Raw genomic sequence first — 23,458 nt, 5'->3', positions numbered from 1 at the left:
CGAAGACTGTCTTCGCTGGCTTACCTGAAGATGGTTTTCATGTGCTCAGTCGAAATATTGTGGAATGAATTAGACAACGACCGGATGCAAGCTCGAAATTTGTCTGTACTTTCAATTCACTGGAAAAAATTTTAATTTCGGATGGTCGGTTGATCACTTCCCTACCGGTCTGGTAAGTTTCACCACTGGGAGGCACTTGGGTGTTGAATAGGAACGTGGACCCCATGAGGCCCTATTATTGGCTTTCGTGTTGAAGTTTAATGCTGGCAACACTCTGCAATGTGGTATTGTTGGAAGTCAATCAGTTTCTACATCAGTAGGTTGTAGGCAGCAAGCAACAGGAAGTTCATCAGGTGAAGACCATCGTCTTGAGTAGACTGCGCTGGAACATCTAGGACACAGATTCACTATAGCATCATAGAACTGAGTGCTGCTACTGTGAATGCTATCGATCTCAATAAGAGAGGGAAAACTGGAATATTTAAAGGGAGCTAGCACAAGGCTATGACATGAGGTTCAGTTCATAATGAGCGCATACATCCTCCTTACTCGCTACATCTACTTAGCAAGCTGTTAACGCCTCTCTCAGGTCCTCCATATGTGTTCTCGTGTAAGAGATAGAGTTTCTTGCCCCACATCTTATGAGCTGACAGATATGCTTGTCTCTCATCCCTCGGTTTTCTGTCACAGTCTTCTTTCTGCTGAATGCATATTTCTCATTCGACAGATGGTGTTATAATGTGTCAAGGACCCTTGCGACATGCCAGTGCACCTCCTGATTCGGCCTCTGTCTCTGACTTAACATGACAGTGCTTGTGGCAATGGGAATGAGTTTTAATAACAATGTCTAATTTTGTACCTCTTGCTATTCTGTTCTGTAACAGTCTCAGGAAGTGGGGGTATATGAGACTGCTGATTGTGGTATATCTGCTGGATAAGGACATTAAACTCAGTGGCCATTTTGGAGCTATCTGACAGCTGTAGCCGGCCGGTGTGGCAGTGCGGTTCTAGGCGCTTCAGCCTAGAACCGCGTGACCGCTACGGTCGCAGGTTCGAATCCTGCCTCGGGCATGGATGTGTGTGATGTCCTTAGGTTAGTTAGGTTTAAGTAGTTCTAAGCTCTAGGGGACTGATGACCACAGATGTTAAGTCCCATAGTGCTCAGAGCCATTTGAACCATTTTGACAGCTGTAGTCTATCTGCTGACACTGGGTTTCACCCTCTGCCTTCTCTCATCATCATCCCAGACAAACATCACACCACACTACACACACCCATTGCAGTTACCTACTCCTATTAGTCAAGCTTAAACAAAGAACTCCCACACATTGCGAAGTAACGGTGTCAGTGTGTGTGAAGGACAGGAAAGACTTTCCAGTTAATCAGTTGAACTTGTTCTTCAGGGTATCCCAGCCAACAGTTTCATGTGACTTTACTTGCTTGGTAGGTTACATAAAACTTTATGACCCTTCAAGAAGTAGATGAGATGAGCACTACAGATGTAGCAAATGGCATGAGCGTCCGCACGCTATTGTCTGGCTGGGCTGGGTGGGCTGGCTTGCGACGTGTCGACGCAGGCTTCCCACAATGAGGCAGGCTGGTGGGCCTGCGAGCGGCCAAGCAGCCGAGGATGGGCTAGCCCGCCCTCAGTGGGCTGCAGCAGGCTAGCAGACTACCACAGTGGATGGCTCTGACTATAGGCCAGGACAGTCAGTAGGAGGGTCCTATCCAGATACTGCACAGCTTTCAAATTATCCTCGACAATGATGACAGACATTCGACATTGTAATGTGGCTATTTTTCTCTGAAACTGTCCACTAACATATTTCAGAGGATGACATGCAGATTCCCTTGATCAAGTAGTCCCTCAGTTACACTATTCTATATTAGTAAATCTGGATTAGCACTGCCAGTACCTGTTTTCCTTTCACCGTTTGTTTCTTTACATTCCCTTTGTAGTATGGTGGACGTTTCCAAGAACTGAAAGCTTACAAGCTGGCTGCACGAAATAACAATGCTTTTAAGAGGCGCTGGGTGTCATAAAAATGTTCAGAGTCCTGGGCAGAGCCGCAGCCTCAGGTAACCAGGCTGGCATTCGCGTCGATTCCTCCAGCTCACACTCCAGACAGTATGCGAGATGCCCTTTTTCCTGTCTAAAGCAAAATGGAATTTTTCCCAGGAGGCTTTTATGTTGACAATAGATCTCTTGTTTTTCAAAGGCCGAGCTAATTTCCTTGAGGACGCCTCGGAATAACTTTGTTTAAGCTTTCGGAAACCATCTTTCTCATTGGGCCATGTTATTATTTTCCGGAGGGCTCACATTTCTTCGCTGCGTCTACGTGCAGGACATCTGATAGCCCCTTTTCAGAACTGTGCCATGTAGTCGGAGATATTCTCCGCCTTCTTCCACACCTCAGAGCACTATTGGTTCTTTAACATCTTCACTTGAGGTTTACTGCCCCGTCCGATTTATTCGCGCCCTGCGAGCTTGGTAAGATGAGTCCCCGTCCCACTCGCTGTCGCCTAGACGCGAAGTTAACTCATTCCCTTGCGTGATGTTAAAGTCATGCAACCAGGATGTTGCTTTCAATGCGTATTTTGGTGTTCGCTCCTATCTTTCCGTGTGATTTCTACATTTAACTGACAACTTACGCAGTCACCGGCGGTGTCCGCGAATTATTAATGTAACTGCGTTTCATGCTCACCACCCACCTGCACCAACGTTATGCTTTAGTGTTATGAACCCTTGACGTTTATCAATGCTTCTTTTTTATATATCTGGGGGTGATTTTCATGTTTAAAGACAAAAATGTAATTGTTATAATGGTCATTTGTTTCCATTTACAGCCTAAAGATCTCTCTTCCCATTAATATATCAATGTGAGTGGTGTGGTGCCCATTTCCTTTATGCTTCATTTGGCCATCCCTATTAATATTCATTTAAACAAGATGCTCCCGTTTTTCCGTAGTTTTGGATGGTTCCTAATTCTGCTCGTCACCACAGTTTGTTCTGTGCGTCACAGATGTATGCATCGAACCCTAACCGACACCCCCTCAGCATCCGTACATGATATCGGTCCGAAACATGACTCACTCAGCTCAGCTCACTCAGTTCACTTCCATGATTGAGACAAGCAGTGCTACCTGGCCACCTCCACACTCTTCTACAACGATCATGAGCCAGACAAGCACCACCTTCAAGGGTGAAGAGAAACAGATTCCATAGTTCCAAGTTACGTTCCAGGCATCCCCTCGCTCACATATTGCAGTGACGGAAGTGGGGTTCTGTTCTTGTTTGGAATGGTCAGTTGCATACTGCATCTGTCGCACAGCCTTTACAATGTCTCCATTATCATCGGAGTACCTAACAGCCATAATTTGTGGGTAGCGGTCATCAGCTGGTGTTGTTAATTATGGGTAAACACTACAAAGCAGATCTTTAGTGCTTTGTGTCTGACGGTAGCAGTTAAGTGTTCCAATTAGGTGGCTGTGGCGTATGCCAATTAAGCAACTTCCCGTGCTAACAACTCGTCTTGCCATAAACAGACACCACATGCACGATATAAGGTTGGACGGACCTTTCGAGGTGTGTTAACAGGCCGAATTGTGTTCACAAACAGCATTTTTCCGTTCAGAATTGAGAATATGGGTTTACTTCCACTTCTCAGATGGCTGTGTCTACCTATTTCCTGTAACCAAAAGAGTACTGAGATGTAGGTTTCCTATCAAAAACACACATAACTTGCAGTTCACGAGGGTGGTGTAAAACACACTGCCCAAAATAAATCCAACACTCTCGAGGACAAGGACATTTTATTCACACGGTATGTGACTGGTACTTCATCATTGTTGGACTGTATGGTAACAAATTCGACCGAATGGAACAGACAGCACAGTAAAGGGTCGCCAAAAGTACCACCAGTACACAGTGTACCCTTCCCCCTCCCCCTCTGGTTACAAAGCAAGCGTGTATGTTCGAGTGCAAACAATTCGTAAAGGTGACTTTCGGGAAAAGTTCAACCTGACAGTTCCGAAGATTGCAAGAGCCAACAAGTGCGAAAATTATCGCACAATTAGCTTAACAGCTATGCATCCAAGTCGCAGACAGGAATAATATACAAAAGAATGGAAAAGAAAATTGAAGACGTGTTAGATGGCGATCGGTTTGGACTTAGGAAAGGTAAAGGCACCAGAGAGATGATGCTGACGTTGCGGTTGATAATGGAAACAATACTAAAGAAAAATCAAGACACGTTCACAGGATTTGTCGACCTGGAAAAAAAGTTCGGCAGTGTAAAATGGTACAAGGTGTTCGAAATTCTGAGAAAAATAGGGAAAGACGGTTAAAAAACAAAATATATAAGAATCAAGAGAGAACGATAAGAGTGGAAGACCAAGAACGAAATGCTCGGATTAAAAAGGGTGTAAGACAAGGGTGTAGCCCTTTGCCCCTACTGTCCAATCCATACATCGAAGAAGCAATGATGGAAATAAAATTAACGTTGAAGAGTGGAATTAAAATTCAAGGTAATAGGATTTCAATGATAAGATTCGCTGATGACATTGTTACCCTCTGTGAACGTGAAGGATAACTGCAGGATCTACTGAATGGAATGAGCTGCCTAATGAGTACAGAATACGGACTGAAAGTAAATCGAAGAAAGACGAAAGTAATGAGAAGCAGCAGAAATTAGAGCAGCAAGAAAGTTAAGATCAAAAAGCAGATGAAGTTAACTAATTCTGGACCTAGACTTACTGCATAACCCATGATGGATGGAGCAAGAAGGATATAAACAGCAGACTAGAACAGGCAAAAGGGTATTCCTGCCCAAGAGAACCTACTAGTGTCAAATATAGGCATTAATTTAAGGAAGAAATTTCTGAGAATGCACGTGTGGAGCTCAGTATTTTATGGTAGTGAGAACATGAACTGTGGGAAAACCGGAGCGGAAGAGAATCGCAGCATGTGGTGCTAAAGAATTATGTTGAAAATTAGGTGAACTAATAAGTTGAGGAATGAAGAGGTTCTCCGCAGTTTTGTCGAGGAAATCAATTCATAAACAGTTAGACGGGGCAGGAGAAAGGACTTGCGTTAAGACATCAGACAATAACTTCCATGTTACTATAGGGAGCTGCAGAGAGTAAAAACTGTAGATTAAGACAGAGATTGGAATACACCCAGCGAATATTTTAGGGCGTATGTTGCAATTGCTGTTCAGAGACGAAAAGGTTGGCCCAGGAATGGCGGTTCCCATCAAACCAGATTGACTCAAGCATCTTACACCTTTTGTTGCAATTTGACAATGATTCTTGCAGGCTCTGGAGAATGAGTAGTTTTCCCTCATCATGCCCCATACATGTTCAATTGTCTAAATATGGTGACCTTGCTGACCAGGATAGTTGTAAACCGCGAAAAGCACGTTGTATCACAGAAACCGTATCTGGAGGAGCATTGTCCTGCTGAAAAAGCACATCACCTTCCTGTCGAAGAAATGGCAAGAGCACGAGGATAAAAAACTGCGCATTGTAGCGGGCTCTGGTTACTTTACCCTGCAGGAACACCATGTGTAATCATGAGTTGGAACAGATGTCTCCCCCCCCCCCTCCCACACACACACACACACCACGAAGCTTGTGGTGGGATCTGCGTGTCGTGGACGACTACACTCTGGAATAGACCACTCACCAGGTCTACGCTGTACACGTGTACGTTTATCAATCACAAACAGACAGAGCCTACTCTCATCACAGTTGATCTGTTCACTGCACCAGAACAGACGTGCTGAGTAGTGTCGTGGTGGCACGGCCAGAGGCAATGCGATCTTAGTTCCTCCGTGACACATCAACTGCCCGGAACTCGGAGGTTTGCCCGTTCTGTAAGGCGGGATATGCGGCGATCTGTAGCAGGTCTTACGACAGAGCACAAAGCTCGTGCAGACACAAGTGTTTCTGAGCGCGCCGTTCAGTGCACACTGTTAAAGTCCTTTGCAGCAGACGACCACCAGCGACATCGTCTGTCGAACGGCGTCGCTGTTAACACCACCTGAAGGGTCGCTTAGAATTGACTATAGAAATGTGTGGCTAATGAGGAGCTGCTCGACCACTGTATTCTTTCTGTAGCCACACGCAGTCATTGTGCCAGCTGGACTGCTGATTGCACTTTGTAACTCACGAGTGATTCCATCCTCTGATTTCATGCGATATTTTGCACCCACTCTCCGCAGTGCTCGAAAATCTATGTTCCGTCGCGTTTCTACCGCACTGCCACATCACTAGATACTGACATGGGCAGCTCTACAGGATGAGCGAGTATTAACTCCGTATTGAAAATTGTTTACAGCTATTTTAATTCTCAACTTATTTTCATGAAACAAAACACATTTTGTTCCTTGCAATGGTACACTCATGCTCATAAATTAAGGATAATTGCAGAATGTGGTGCCACACAACGTGGCACTACACAAAACTGCCGCCAATGGCACAGGCACGTAGGGAACACACACGATGCAGATCTGTAAGTCCACGGTATTGGTGATAAGTTGAGAAAACCGTCTCGAATCACATGTGCTACAAAATGCCACTATTTCCTGCGCATGTACTCCTGCATCAATATGGGATATGATCACCATGCACACGTATACAGGCCGCACAACAGGTTGGCATACTTTGGATCAGGTGGTCGAGCAGCTGCTGGGGTATAGCCTCCCATTCTTGCACCAGTGCCTGTCGAAGCTCCCGAAGTATTCTAGAGTTTTGAAGAGGCGTAGCGATACGTCGACCGAGAGCATCCTTAGACGTGCTCGATGGGTTTTACGTCTGGAGAACAGGCAGGCCACTCCATTAGCCTGATATCTTCTGTTTCAAGGTACTCCTCCACGATGGCAGCTCGGTGGGGCCGTGCGTTATCATCTAGCTGAAAAAGCGGACATACTGGTGCAAATGACGTCCCGATACAGCTGACCTGTTACATGCAGAGGTGTACGTGCACCAATCATAATCCCACCCCACACCATCAAACCACGACAACCATACAGGTCCCTTTCAAGGACGTTAAGGGGTTGATATCTGGTTCCTGGTTCACGCCAAATGAAAACCCGGCGTGAATCACTGTTCAGACTATACCTGGACTCGTCCGTGAACATAACATGGGACCACTGTTCCAATGACCATGTACAGTGTTCTTGACACCAGGCTTTACGGGCTCTCCTGTGACCAGGGGTCAGTGGAATGCACCTTGCAGGTCTCCGGGCGAATAAACCATGTCTGTTCAGTCTGTAGACTGTGTGTCTGGAGACAACTGTTCCAGTGGCTACAGTAAGGTCCCGAGCAAGGCTACCTGCAATAATCCGTGGCCGTCTGCGGCCACTAATGGTGAGATATCGGTCTTCTTGTGGTGTTGTACACTGTAGACGTCCCGCACTGTAGCGCCTGGAATCGTTTCCATAATCTTGAGATCACACTTTGTGGCACACGGAGGGCCTGTGCTACGACCTGCTGTGTTTGACTAGCCTCCAGTTGCCCTAGTATTCTACCCTCATAACGTCATCAATATGTGTTCTTCGAGCCATTTTCAACATACACTCAACATTAGCACTTCTGAAAACGTCTGCACACTTACTCGCTGCACCGTACTCTGACATGCACCAACGTACCTCTGCGTATGTGGACTGCTGCCAGAGCCACCGTGCGACAACAGGTCAAATGCACCGCATGATCATAACCCGAGGTGATTTAAACCTGCAAACCGCCCACCAGAGCGTTGTTTCACCATGTATCAGCATTATCCTTAATTTATGAGCACGAGTGTAGAATTATTACATTATATCTCACTTATGTCAGTGCATATATCAGTGGAGGATCGCGGCGCAACGCCAAACTTTGCGTGAGCAGACCCAGCTGGCATCCCAGTACGAAGTATGGCGATCCGTGGTACAAGTATAGAGATGGTGATTAAGTGTGAAATGACCTCGTGCCTTGGTAGATGCAACGAGCACAAGGAATTGCCAATGCTCGCATGTTCTGTATCAGATGTTATTCCAGAGCGCAGCAAAATGTGCAAATGGTTCAGAAAAAGTTTACTCGAAGTCCTCAGAAATTAGAGTCCCCAGAAGTTACACAGGCAGGCATCTCGCAAAAGTGGTTTCACCTGACACACAGTCCAAACTGTTCTGAAGAAGGAGTTGAATTTTGTCCCTGCAAACCACATTCCTGCCAGGAACTATCACCGGAAGACTGCGATCATCAGGTGGAATATGAGGAGATGATGCTTGGTTCATATGTAGACTGGTCCGATATTTTTGATAATGGCCTGTGGTCAGATGAAGCCGTGTTTCATGTTGGTGGAGGAGGAGGGGGGGGGATGTTAACCGGCACAATTGTTATCATTGGGTAATAACGGGTCCGAGGGTGGTTGTCATACAAAGCTAATATCGCCCGAAGGTCAGTGTGTAGTGCGGCATGACATTCACAAAAGTTTGGACCCATATCTCATTCGGGGCACAATGAATACAAAATGGTACCTGATGTGCTTGAAAATTATATTCACGGTATTATACCCACATGGGACAATTGCAGTGACCTAATCGTTGCGCAAGATGTGGTCCTGCCTCACTTTGCATAACCTGTAAGCGCGTGGCTCGACACCCATTTTCCAGGACGCTGGCTGGGGCCCCCTCGAATGGCAGCAAGGTTTCCTGAGCTAATGCCCTGCAATTTATTCCTGTGGTGATGGGCGAAAGAAGTCGTTTAACATACAAAACCAAATACTGTTGATGAACTGGAGGAGCGAATTCGCGAAGCTCTTGGAAACGTACTGCTGAATTATCTGCAGAAGTCTGTCGCAAACATCCACATCCTTTTAGAGAAGCTGGTAGATAATGGTGGTGCTTATGTCGAATTTTAGAAATGCATAGCAATTCTACCATTGTAAGGAACAAAATGTTTTTTGATTCCACAAAATTCGTTAAGTATTAAAAAAGTTATAAGCTAATTTTAATAAGAATTCTCTCCCACCCTGTAGAAGGACTGAAATGTCCCTGACTGATTCATTACTCAAGTGGCATCCAATGGCAGTCCACGTCCGAAGTCATTGGCCTCTGCTGAACGACCCATTCTGCTCTTACCGCTTCTATACTGACAACACAACACACCAGCTTGTTTTATACTGACGCACAGTGGGCCAGCTCGCTTCAAAACCTGGACATAATAGAAAAATAGATATAAAATTCTTCAAAACTGCATTCTTTTTAGATTCTTTGGGTCGCTGATTGGGAATCGACGTCGGAATTACAAAATTCAAAATGGCGAATCCAGTTTGGCGGATCAAAAACTACATACTTCAGGTAAAAGGTATTGTGAGGTCGCTGCTAACGAATTAGAAGTCGAAATTGCCGTACTGAAATGTTTTATTCGATATTTTACATTTTTAAATCGAAATCATAGTCATCTGTATCATTATTGCTTTCAGAAGAGTCACTGTCGATTTGTCCGCTGGGAGACGGTTCGAAAAGCATACCTTTCGCCTCAGGTGGCATCTGTTTCTCTTCTTCAATTGTCATTTTCTCGACTCTCGAGATGAACGGATCCGAAGGTGGCAGAAGTCGATTGAAAATGACATGCATCGTATTTTCATTGGAATATTTTCGTGTAAAATCTTATCGGTAACGCCGGGTATCCTTAAAAAGTTTCCTGCGCATCTTTAGATAGCTTACCAATCGGCAACGGACCAGCTTCAATTGTGGCATATCCATGCATCGAAACTACGTGGACTGATGTCAGCATCGGGCGTTACTGTAGAATATTGTGAGTCCGGTGAAGCTGGCACCCAACTTCCGAGAAATATACATTTTTTTCAGAATTCTTGATAGATATGTTATAGTGCTAGCGTTCTCTGTACAATATTTGAATAATTCTGCAGTATCTTGCAGAAAAAACAATATTGCTCGGAGAAATTTTTGTCTTTTAAGAAAATTAGTCGACAATATCCGAAAAAAATATGATTTCGATTCCGAATAGCTCCACAATAATTCTCCAGGAGACCCTAATGACATTTTTCTCTGCAGATAATAGTTTATGAGATAATTGTAATAATGAGGATCCACTTTTACCGCGTGGCAGTGCCACTCAGTAGAAAAATCACATACAACTGAAAAGTGCAAATACGTGCACTCAACCATATTTGGTCGCCTTAACTATACTATTAAGGTAGTGGGAGAGTCATAGTGGGAGAGTCATTTACAAAAATGGAGCCACGCGAAGGAAATTTTTGTACCCAACGATTTCGGGTAATATCGGCAGCAGTTTATTTTAAAGTCAGTATTCGTCATTACATCGGTTAAAAATGTCACAAACATCCCTTCTGCAGTGATACCCATATTATTTTATCCTGACAGGCAGGATCGCTGTCTAATACATCGCAGGTCACACAAACAATATCTGAAAAATGTATCGTTCTCCGATTCACTGTTTACCATCAACTGTTACAGCACGTACCATATCGACTTGAGACTGAAATAACACCACAACATAGGGCAAGTATGCACCAGTGCAATCTACGCAAGATTTTTTTCATATGCCGTCCAGGTTTTGAAGCGGGTTGGCCCAATGTGTGGCGGGCCGTTTCCCCTCTTTCCCCATTCATCCCTCTTCCCCCCCCCCCCCCCCCCCCCCCGGCTCAGCAATGTAGTGGTCGATTCCACGTTACATAGGAGTGTCCCGTATACGTTTTCTCAGACAGTGTTCCTAAGTAGCCGCAGCTTAGCTCTCCAAACACGATGCCTATGATTTGACGCGCTACGTCGGACCCACACAGGGCAGTCGTGGCAGCTGGTGTCGGTGAACGAGACGATCGCCGGCAGGAAGCCCGGGCTGCCCAACGGCGTGGAGACGGCGGCCGACGGCTCCATCTTCTGGTCAGACTCCAGCACCGCCGCCAACTTCCGCAACGCCATCGTCGAGTTCCTGGACGACGCCAGCGGCAGGTACGCTCCTTTCCTGCACGCGCTACATGACTCGAATCTTTTTACACGAAACATGGCAGAGTTTCAGAAATAGAATCACTAACCACATATTTACACTATGCGTTCAAAAGTTTCCGGACACCTGGCTGAAAATGACTTTCAAATTCGTGGCGCCCTCCATCGGTAATGCTGGAATTCAATATGGTGTTCGCCCACCCTTACCCTTGACGACTGCTTCCACTCTCGCAGGCATACGTTCAATCAGGTGCTGGAAGGTTTCTTGGGGAATGGCAGCCCATTCTTCTCGGAATGCTGCACTCGGGAGAGGTATCGATGTCAGTCGGTGAGGCCTGGCACGAAGCCAGCGTTCCAAAACATCCCAAAGGTGTTCTACAGAATTCAGGTCAGGACTCTGTGCAAGTCAGTCCATTACAGGAATGTTTTTATCGTGTAACCACTCCGCCACAGGCCGTGCATTATGAACAGGTGCTCGAGCGCAGTGAAAGATGCAATCGCCATCCCTGAATTGCTCTTCAACAGTGGGAAGCAGGAAGGTGCTTAAAACATCAATGCAGACCTGTGCTGTGATAGTGCCACTCAAAACAATAAGGGTTGTAAGCTCCTCCATGAAAAACACGACCACACCATAACATCGCCTCCGAATTTTACTGTTGACACTATACACGCTGGCAGATGACGTTCACCGGGCATTCGCCATACCCACACCCTGCCATCGGATCGCCACATTGTGTACCGTTTTTCCACTGTTCAATCGCCCAATGTTTATGCTCCTTACACCAAGCGAGGCGTCGTTTGGCATTTACCGGTGTGATGTGTGGCTTATGAGCAGCTGCTCGATTATGAAATCCAAGTTTGTCACCTCCCGCCTAACTGTCATAGTATTTGTAGTGGATCCTGATGCAGTTTGGAATTCCTGTGTGATGGTCTGGATGGACTGGAATTTTCACTCTGCAGCGGAGTGTGCGCTGATATTAAACTTCCTGGCAGATTGAAACTGTGTGCCATATCGAGACTCGAACTCGGGACCTACGCCTTTCGCGGGCAGTTGCACTACCAACTGAGCTACCCAAGCACGACTCACACCCCGTCCTCATAGCTTTAATTCCGCCAGTTCCTCGTCTCCTACCTTCCAAACTTCGCAGAAGCTCTCCTGCATACCTTGCAGAAATAGCAAAAAAATGGTTCAAATGGCTCTGAGCACTATGGGACTCAACTTCTGAGGTCATTAGTCCCCTAGAACTGAGAACTAGTTAAACCTAACTAACCTAAGGACATCACAAACATCCATGCCCGAGGCAGGATTCGAACCTGCGACCGTAGCGGTCTTGCGGTCCCAGACTGCAGCGCCTTTAACCGCACGGCCACTTCGGCCGGCCAGAAATAGCACTCCTGGAAGAAAGGATATTGCGGAGATATGGCTTAGCCACAGCCCAGGGGATGTTTCCAGAATGAAATTTTCACTCTACAGCGGAGTGTGCGTTGATATGAAACTTCCTGGTAGATTAAACTGTGTGGCGGACCGAGACTCGAACTCAGGACCTTTGCCTTTCGCGGGCAAGTGCTCTACCAAATGAGCTACCCAAGCACGACTCACGCCCCGTCCTCACACCTTTAATTCCGCCAGTACCTAGTTCTGCAAGGTATGCAGGAGAGCTTCTGCGAAGTTTGGAAGGTAGGAGACGAGGAACTGGTGGAATTAAAGCTGTGAAGACGGGGCGTGAGTCGTGCTTGGGTAGCTCAGTTGGTAGAGCACTTGCCCGCGAAAGGCAAAGGTCTCGAGTTCGAGTCTCGGTCCGGCACACAGTTTTAATCTGCCAGGAAGTTTCGGTCTGGATAGATGTCTGCCTATTACACATTATGACCCTCTTCAACTGTTGGCGGTTTCTGTCAGCCAACAGATGAGGTCGGCCTGTACGCTTTTGTGCTGTACGTATCCCTTAACGTTTCCACTTCACTGTGACATCGGAAACAGTGGACTTAGGGATGTTTAGGAGTGTGGAAATCTCCCGTACAGACGTATGACACAAGTGACACCCGGTCACCTGGCCACGTTCGAAGTCCTTGAGTTCCGCGGAGGGCCCCATTCTGCTCTCTCATGATGTCTATTGACTGCTGAGGTCGCTGATATGGAGTACCTGGCAGTAGGTGGCAGCACAATGCATCTAATATGAAAAATGTATGTTTTTGAGGGTGCCCGGATACTTTTGATCACATAGTGTATATAAAACTATTTGAAGTAGGGAGAAAAGGAAAGCACTGTCAGATTATGACAGATGCTATATTTCCAACAAATATGAATAAAATCATACAAGCAGTAGTACTAAAGATACTTATAAAAATATTTACCGTATATCGTGGAGTGAAACAATTACTAAAAACCAAAACGTCCGGTAATGTTCTACTTCAGAATTAAGGGGATAAGAACGATAGATCCGTCTGCCTCATTACCTTAATGTACCAGACATTCGACATTAACCACATTAAAAATATTAATTTTTACCTCTCCAAAGAATAAGGCGCTTACAGAAATGAATAAATAACTATGGGCCACTTGCAAATCAGAAAAGGAATTACACAAGCGCAGATATACGGTGACGGGGAGAGTAACATTTATCCGTGCCATGATTGCGTTTCAGGTTGCAATCGTTGCTCAATGTGACGACTATCTCCACGAGAGCTTTGGACTGCACTACAGATACCATTTCACAACTGTTCGCCGCACTTTTAGAACTATGGACCATGGAATGTTCAGCTGTCGTGACATAGTCCCTGCACTGCATCAAGATCGCAAATTGCGTCCAGCATTGTCAGCCATGGGAACAGTAACGTTTTCAACAATTCGTGGCGCAATTGGCATATTCCTTTAACGCGTCGATATTCGCGAAAAGCAGCAGCAATGCTGTTCTTTTGGTACAAGAGCTTTATGAGTAAAGCCGTGCTCCCCTTGTCCAGACCCATATTGACTGTATGTAGCTGTAATGCACACTGATGCTTGTGTTCCAACCCTATGTCGAAGTACCGGTACCCATGTCTAACGGTAAGTCATGACACTAACACTACTAACAACGCGAATACTGCAGCGCACAGTCTGAACAACATTCCTATAAAGTTTGGTGCCCATACGGTAAATAGTTTTCGATCTACGCCCGAAGTTTGATTATGACCATCCTGTAGTTAAACTGAAACTGCCAGTAGATGTCAAAGATTTGGACGTCCAGTCCTCATCACAGAACGTGCGGGTCCAGCGCTTGCCAACTCTGTGAACCAGGATAGGCGGCGACCAGTGGCAGATCCGACGACACAGTACAATGCTGCTGCAGGAACAGGTGTTTAACAATCCACTGTTCAACCACTACCTTGCTGGTTCATGCACGTGTTACTGAACATGACGCTCCACAGAATATGACCCTTAGGTCTTCCCGTTTTGTCCCAACAAAATCGTCAATTACTTTTTCATTGGGCATGGGCTCATCGAGATTGGCCAGTGTACGAGATTGGCTGATGTATCAATGGAAACGTGGCGCCTAGTCCGATGTATCACTTTTCTTGTTGCAACGGGACGATAGTATTGTCGGGATGCAAGGTCATCCACACTCGAAACGTGCGCCGTTCAACGGATGTAGGCCGACGGGGGCCGCATTTTGCTAATCGGGGCACTCAACTTAGCTTCCATGGGACTTGGGGTAATAATCGAGGGCATCATGAGAGCAGTGGGTAGCGTGAACTTTATTGTTGATTGCTTACATCATTGTCGGCCGGAGTGGCCGAGCGGTTCTAGGCGCTACAGTCTGGAGCCGCGCGACCGCTACGGTCGCAGGTTCGAATCCTGCCACGGGCATGGATATGTGTGATGTCCTTAGGTTAGTTAGGTTTAAGTAGTTCTAAGTTCTAGGGGACTGATGACCTCAGCAGTTAAGTCCCATAGTGCTCAGAGCCATTTGGACCATTTTGAGCCTGCATCATTTCATGCTTTATATCTTCACTAGCGGCGGCGGCCAGAATCTTGTTCGAGGAAGATGACGTCTTGGACACCAACATCGCTTGATGTGAACCCGAAGGAACGCATCTGTAACGCTATCGGGCACCAGCCCTGCCTCCACAAAGCACCGGTCCGTAATTTATGGAAATATCGTGAACTACGCATAAGACATCTGGTGCCACATATTTCTGGAAACCTACTAAGGATTTGTGAAATCCATGCCACGCAGATTCACTGCTTTTTAGCTTTCCAAAGGCGGACCAACACGCTATTAAGCAGGTAGTCAAAATGTTTTGACTCATCGGAATATACTTTATGTCAGACAAAATTTCGTTGGAATAGTGAGAAATGCGGAAATGATGATTGCGAGGAGCAAGGGGACTCCATATTACCAAAGCTACTCTCTGTAACTCCAGATGGAGTTTTCAGATCCTTAAATAGAGAAAACGAAGAAGCGATGCAAGGTGATCCAAAAGTCCTTTAACGTTTGAAAACGCTCTAATTCATCGAATAATGTAGATAGAGAATTAAACATTGACATACATGCCTGAAATGACATGGAGTTTTATTGAAACCAAAAACGAGTGCGAAAACTGGCCCTGTGGGGTACTACCTTTCAGATTGTCGGCGTGATGGGTGCAACGTACGCCGACATGTTGTACCTATGTGTACATATGCACGACGGCGCTCCACCCCATATTGCTACACCAGTAAAAGACCTCTTGCGCACTTCGTTTGGTGAGGATCTGTTGCTGAGCCTCCACTTTTGTCACGCTTGACCTCCCAGGTTCTCAGATATCAATCCGTGTGGTTATGGTTGCGGGGTTGCCTGAAGTCGCAAGCCTACCGTGATCGTCCGACTTCATTAAGGATGCTGAGAAACAACATTCGACGGCATACCCACTGGCATGCCGTACAGTGCTGTTCACAACATTGCTCCTCAGCTACAGGTATTGTTGATGAATGACGGCCGATATACTGAGGATGTCTTAAAAACAACGTCGCCTTTGCTAAACATCAGTTGTTATAACTGTTAATTGCTTGTCTATCATATGAAGCACCATCCGTTGGTCAGTTTGTGCACTTTTTTGGTTTCGATGAAACCCTATTTCATTTTAAACACGTGTGTTATGTTATTAGAACATAAATGCTTCTCTCTACTGAAGATAAACTGCAACAATGAATGGAAGAATTTAATAGAGCGAATTTGAAAAACCTAAGACCTCTAACTCAGTTGCAATAAAAATAAATTAATGTCCTAGGAATACATCTAAAAGGAAAATTATACTAATTAACATGGTAACCAGGGCGGCAAAAGACAATAACTGGATGGACAGGAAAACAATTAAACATTAGAATGAAAATGGACTGGACTAATTAGGAAAACAGAGTTTTCAATACTAAACTCCCGTCTGAAACTGAGAAGATACAACCACTTTTGACCCATGGCAGCGAACGGGGGCTTACAGTGCAAATGTCATTCAAAAACTGAAAATGGTTCAGTAAGGGAAGGTGAGGTCTGTGATGGTGGTCACTAGGAGATACTGGGAGATAAACAGTCCAATAGGGAATAGATTGGAGTTGGAGACGTAATTATGAATGTCATGGAAAGGATACGGAGGTAGGCAGGACATTTAGCCAGGCGAATGAATCAAGAAAGTTCTTTGCTGGATCCGCAGAGAGAAGACGGGACAGAAACTTCGACGTAGTGGAAGGTGGACAGACGGCATCAGAAAAATGCAATAGCACAGCGGATGCATTTAGCAAAAGACCGTACCACCTGGAAAGGGGAAGACCAGGGGAGGACATGATCCAGCAGTGTCTGTCGAGTGATTAATGGTGGTTCATGAAAATATTAGGGAGGATAACTTATTAGCTCACGCAGAATTTTCATTCTGGAAGGAAAGAAGTAGAACATAACGATAAATCTGAGCGTGGTAGTTTTCAACACCATCTCGTCACCTACATTTAGCAGTGGTTAACTTTCTAATCACATATCAGGAAAATGGCGGTTCTGCTGTTGTTTTTCAGTTAGCTTGATGCAGCAGACGCTTTCTGTCATAACTTTTCTAGTTTCTTCATCTTGTTATATTTACTACCGCCAGTGTCATCAGTCACCACTAACACAGTAGATACTACTGGAGAAACAGCGGACTAATTAATAGTTTACAAATATTTGTATTAATTTACAACAGCATAAGGACGAAATTTTCCAATCTTTCAATTCTTCCATAATTTTTGTTATTCGCTGCTCCCTCTGTCATTAAAGTGTCTGTCCTTAAGACGCGTCCTATGATACAGTATCCCACAATCTCCTTTCATTGTTAATTCTACTTTGTGTTTTGTTTCGCATTTTGTGCAACAAAACAACCTTATATCTCTTCTAAGCGTTAACACTAGCCACAGACTCGAAACAAGGTCCCAAGAGTAGACGATATTCCGTCAAAACTACTTACTGACGGCGTCAGAAGAGCCAGCCATGATAAGACTCTTCCATCTGGTGTGCAAGATGTATGAGATAGGCTAAATACCCTTAGACTTCAAGAAGAACGTAATAATTCAAGTTCTAAAGAAAGCAGTTCTTTGTAGAAGAATGGAAAAACTGTTAGAAGACGACCTCGAGGAAGATCAGTTTGGATTTCGCAAAAACGCAGAAACACGCGAGGCAGTACTGACTCTACGACTTATCTTTGAAGGTAGGCTAAGGAAAGACCAAGCTACATTTATAGCATTTGTAGACTTAGAGAAAGCTTTTAATAATGTTGACTGGAATACTCCCTTTCAAATTCTGAAGGTGGCAGTGGTAAAATACAGGGAGGGAAAGGCTATTTACAACTTGTATAGAAGCAAGACGGCAGTTATAATGGTCGAGGGGCATGAAAGGGAAGCGGTGGCTGAGAAGGGAGTGAGACAGGGTTGTGGCCTATCCCCTATGTTATACGGTCTGTGCATTGAGCAAGAAGTAAAGGAAGCGAAAGAAAAATTTGGAGTAGAAATTTAAAAAAAATTAGTTTTGTCAATGACATTGTAATTCTGCCAGAGACAGCAAAGGACTTGGAAGAGCAGTTGAACGGAATGGACAGTGTCTTGACACGAGGATATACGATGACATCAACAAAAGCGAAACAAGGACAATGGAATGAGTCGTATTAAATCAGGTAATGCTAAGGGAATCGGATTAAGAAGCGAGGCACTTAAAGTAGTGGATGAGTTTTGCTGCTTGGGCAGCAAAGTAACTGATGACGACCGAAGTAGGGAGGATACAAAACGTGGACTGGCAATGGCAAAAAAAGCGTTTCTGAAGAAGAGTAATTTGTTAGCATCGAATATAGATTTGTCAGGAAGTTCTTTCTGAAGGTATTTGTCTGGAGTGTAGCCAGGTATGGAAGTGAAACATGGACGATAAATAGTTTAGAAAAGAAGAAAGTGGAAGCTTTCGAAAACTGGTGCTACAGAACAATGTTGAAGATTAGATGGGTAGATCCCGTAACTAATGAGGAGATACTGAATAGAACTTGGGAGACAATAAATGTGTGGCACAACTTGAACAAAAGAAGTGACTGGTTTGTAGGACACATTCTGAGACATCAAGCGATCACCATTTTAGTTCAAATGGCTCTGAGCACTGTGGGACTTAACTTCTGATGTCATCAGTCCCCTAGAACTTAGACCTACTTAAGCCTAACTATCCTAAGGACAACACACACAGCCATGCCCGAGGCAGGATTCGAACTTGTGACCGTAGCGGTCGCGCGGTTCCAGACTGTAGTGCCTAGAACCGCTCGGCACCCCTGCCGGACCATTTTAGTATTTGAGGGAAGTGTGTGGGGTACAAATCGTAGAGGGAGATCAATAGATGAATACCGTAAGCAGATTCAGAAGGATGTAGGTTGCAGTAGTTATTCGGAGATGAAGAGACTTGCACAGGATAGAGTAGCATGGAGAACTGCATCGAACCGGTCTTTTGACTGAAGACACAACATGTAAGACGGAGTTTTGTTCGCCGACCCAATAGTATGGTTAAAGTTTACCTCAGTCTTAGATCAATGTTTGGCACTAGTTAATTTCTCCTAACATTGCGGGTGTTGTTTATTCGTGATGGTCTGGTTTTACATAATTATTTCTTCCAACGATGCTTCAGCCATTCTCTGTGACTTTTCCTCCTACAAACGTCACATTTTCTTCACTTCTTTCATCTAATCTTACCCATTTTGATGTATAACGTTTCATTATTCTTACTTCTACTGCTAATCAATATCTTACTGTGTGAAATAGTCAGTCCAAGCAGATTTATAGTTCTGTCCTCCATTACTTTCTGCCACACTTGTAATTCCAACACTCAGTCTGTAGCATTGACACTGGTAACAACTGAGCCATCCTAGCCCGTGCAGTTTTTTTCTGTTGTTTTCAGTATAGCATAAATACTGTGGCAGGATGAAAGGGAGGAAGAAGCAGATTGAAAATTCGAGCATGAGGCATTCTTGCATGACTGAGATTACAAAGCCTTCCTCCCGGGTTGGTACTCAGTTTTAATACACTGGTGTACAAAGCATAAGGACGAAAGTAAATTTCACATGATTCGGCACTGCCAAGTAACATAGTTCATTGAAACTGCTACAATATAGTACAAAAGTAACAGAAAGAAATACGTAACGTGACGAAGAGAAAAGACACTTTTATTCAAATACAATAATTGTACTAAAGTTATAGCGATTTCGTATGTCCCCTGGACGTTACTAAAGGCGGGACATGGTTCTTAGTAAACAAAAAGACGGTGACAGAAAAAGAAAATGCGAAATAGGCTGTAGTAAAGAACTGTGTAAATAACAGAGGTTTCTAATATACAGTAACGACAAAACGACAACGTTTTGTTTCCAGTTTTTAGGAGGTCACAACAAGATTACAGATTTCCTGCTTGGGAAACAGCAGCGACAGGGCTGGCAATAACATTTCGTTAGCTAGTAACGGGTGACCTACATACCAGTTTGAACTACGTATTTCGCATTTCAGATCAAAGCTTTTCAGTGATTATTATTGACAATGAGAAATATTTAAAGGAAGTTTCTAGTCATTACGAATAGGTTAATTAACTTTCAAAGGGTCATTTGTATTTTATTTTATAAATAAAGTTGTTTACACAATTTTAACCATGAAAGATTATACCTGTAGGGCGCGACAAATCTAAAAATTTCGTAGACGCTACAATTCACTTGAACGGAGGTTGTGTTTTCCAATTTTGTGGTTTTTTGCATCATCAATTTCTTTCATTTCCATTTCTAATAATTTGTTGACGAGCTACGGATACTCCATCATTTCTTTTGTTCAGATGTCAGGCTCCTTGTCACACAGTTTTCATATGCATTTTTCATAAATTTCTGGCTTATTCGTGTGTGTTTTTCACATTTACAAACTTATGGTATCTTATTCTTTACATTAATATGATCGAAGACTTTTTATTTAATACTTGACGCTCAGGGTACCAAATCTCAAATTTTTATCCCCACAATCTTTAGAAGCTTCATTCCACACTACTTTTCGTTGTCTGTAATGATCTACAAATTTAAGCGTGTCTTCTCTGAATCAGTAGACATTATCGCACATAAATCCCTTCACAGCACTCTACAAAACGAAATACACATGGGCCCCAGCTGCCTGTCGCCTGCTAAAAAGAGCGAAGATTCCCACAGAAGACGGGAAGCAATGCGCTTAAAGCACGGCCTCCATTTCCGGGAAATTACGCATGCACAAATGGACATGCGTAGTTGGCCTATTGGAAATTCATGCGCATGCACTAAGTTGACCAGGAAAATGCTTCGCTTTGAAAGCGTCCTTTCTATTCGTCTCACTGCGTATTTCTTTCAGTTACCTTCTGTACCATACAGTAGTTTTTCTTTCTATGTGTGGTTTCATCGAGCTATAAGTATGTTTCTTGGCAGTGACACATCATGCCAAAGTTTCTTTCGTCCTTAACGTTTTGCACACCGGTGTACATAATGTTTCAAGCACGTGTTTAGTCTTTTCCAGAATAATGTCTCATTTGTGACTTTGTGAATCTCCTGGTCATTGTTGTCGGTTAGACAACATTGTATCTTCAGTGACTCGTGCTTCTCGAGTCTTTAGACTGCTTGACCTTCATATATCGATCGTACACAAATGCAGCGTTTTACAGATAAACGACCATGACGGGCGGTAGAACAAACATCTCCGTATTTTAAAATCAGTTTGTTCGATATTAGCAATTGAAGCTGGGGTACCTCCTTTGTAGGCGTTCCACAGCCGCAGTCCATGGGTCCACTTTATATTCACTATGCTTACATGGAGTATCCAAACCCAGATTTCGTAAACCAATTTCTCAATACCGCTTCTGGTTGGTCATACAAACGCTCTTCTATTGATTATAGAAATGCAGTACTAGCTGCCCGATTTCCGCTTCCACAATTGATTTTCGCTCCCATGTAAACGCGCAACCGTCTTTGGAACGTGTTTGGGTAATGATGTTATGTCTCGTTTTAAAAATTTTCGACTAATCTGGACGGAGTGACTTTTTGTGCAGTGAAGGAGAAGTAGAAAGACTTGACTGAGGATGAAGCTGCCTACGTCTAATATTTAATTGAACAGAAACAACCACTGAGCCGACTGAATCACAAAATCGGAACAGCTGATTTCCAGACGCTATTTCTATAAAGCAGTTGACGATCGGAAAACTTATGTTCGACGGGTCTAACTTAACTGCCTCAGGCGTAAACATAAAACCAATACACCCAAAAACAGTTTCTGAATTTTGAGTTTCGTCTTTCGGAAGCTATATCGATGGAAACATAGTGACTGATGGTTAATAGGTTACATAACATATTATAATATCTAGCACAACACGAAAAAGCTTTGACACAACCGTTCTCAAACTTCGACACCATAGCGCCGAATCTTGCATAGCCCGACAGGGAGCCCTATTAGAAAGATACGTTTTCCGTCTCGGAAATCGTACAAATGTCATCGGCGTTTTTCTTACCCACCTTGTATAAACGAGTACTTATTTATCTTTTCCGTATTTAGAACGTCCCCTTGCATGTTACGGTGCGCATGTCTCAGTGTATGATTCGATAGTCTTCTGTCACCAACAGAATCAAGCGGCTAGAGCTGCTATCACTTGGGGAATGCAGTATCCGTTGCTAGTCTCCGTTAGGGGCGGCTTGTCTCACTTTCGCTCGCATGCAAGCAGTATGTGCATACCAAATGGCTTGCGTCGTTTGTCCCACCCTCGCTCGCTACTGTGGGTGTCCTTCAAGACACTTTCTCATGATCAGACTGTACGATGTGTTACTCAGCGCGATTGGCAACAAATGAAGCAATCCAAGACCTATTTTAACTACTCGCCTAACCAAATAAAAATAATTTAATTTATGATTAATGGCTGTGTAGTTTACTTCGTTCGTATTAGGAGTCTAACGTTCGGATTTCGCTCCCTAATAGTTTAGAGCAGGGGTTCCCAACAAAATTTTCTCGAGGACCCCCTCATAGACCATGATTAGTACCTTGTCATATCACAGTATCAAGTACTTAAAAAAGCCGAATTACGAGTCTTTTTATACGTTTTCTATTTTTGGTACTTAGAAAAAACGTTGACATACTCATTAATGAACAAATTGAGCTTAAAACTTTATAAATTTAGCCATCATTGTTATTGTTAAATTTTTGATTATTGCTCAAAATCCTTGTCTTCAAATCTGGATGTTTAGTATAACAAACTCCTTAAAAAACTACATATTGAGCATGAACTGAAAATGACAGGACAAAATTAAAACTGAGTGTATTGGTCCATTTTTAACTATGCGAACTGTAGCTTCCGCGAAAACAACGCTTTATAAACACTACTGTTTTAATACAGAATATTGAATATGTAAACAACACGGTCTGTGAAAGCTCTGGCAATAAATTAACAATGGCCGATTGTCGTCTGAAATGCGAGTTTCTGTGTAAAGTAACTGTCAGTTGTCACCTACAAAGAGGCAGCGCGCGCAGTCTAACGGCTTACAGCAGAACTATTTGCCTCTACCTAATTCTAGTTTTGCGCTAGAGTGTGCTAGTGTCAGTTGGCTCTAGGAAGACGCTAGACACAGGAAGTTAGCGTTCGTTAAAGCCCTGCTCATGCAGGAAGCGGCCAAAACAAAAAAAATCTGTCATCATACGAAATATATACCCTTGGGGGTCCGCGGACCACCTGTTGGGAACCACTGGTTTAGAGTATTTTTCAGGAACTTCATACACAACATAACATTTTTTTTCAAGGCCTGTAATTGGTAGGGAGGTCTGTCATACACAGCATAATATTTTTTTCAAGGCCTGTAATTGGTAGGGAGGTCTGAATTCCGAACTGAAGAAAGCTGATGTACATGGGTGTCTGAGGAGAAATGATCAATGTACAGCCGTGTGATAGGAACGATCACTTGAGGCAAAAATGTCTAGTAAATGTGGGCTCTAAAATGCGTACGTCAAAAGCTAT

At 44.0% G+C, this 23,458-nt stretch overlaps 1 protein-coding gene across 1 annotated transcript in view; it reads left to right on the top strand.

Moving 5' to 3' along the window:
• The window catches only part of LOC124613168 (adipocyte plasma membrane-associated protein-like), a 251,918-nt gene that overhangs the window by 158,642 nt on the left and 69,818 nt on the right, over positions 1 to 23,458 (top strand). Inside the window, exon 5 of the mRNA XM_047141797.1 lies at positions 10,811 to 10,979. Within this exon, the coding sequence (XP_046997753.1) occupies positions 10,811 to 10,979 (169 nt within the window). The remainder of the gene's footprint in view (positions 1 to 10,810; positions 10,980 to 23,458) is intronic.

Source organism: Schistocerca americana, chromosome 4, assembly GCF_021461395.2.
Source record: "Schistocerca americana isolate TAMUIC-IGC-003095 chromosome 4, iqSchAmer2.1, whole genome shotgun sequence".
Classification (NCBI taxonomy): domain Eukaryota; kingdom Metazoa; phylum Arthropoda; class Insecta; order Orthoptera; family Acrididae; genus Schistocerca; species Schistocerca americana.
This window is presented reverse-complemented; position numbering and strand designations above follow the sequence as displayed.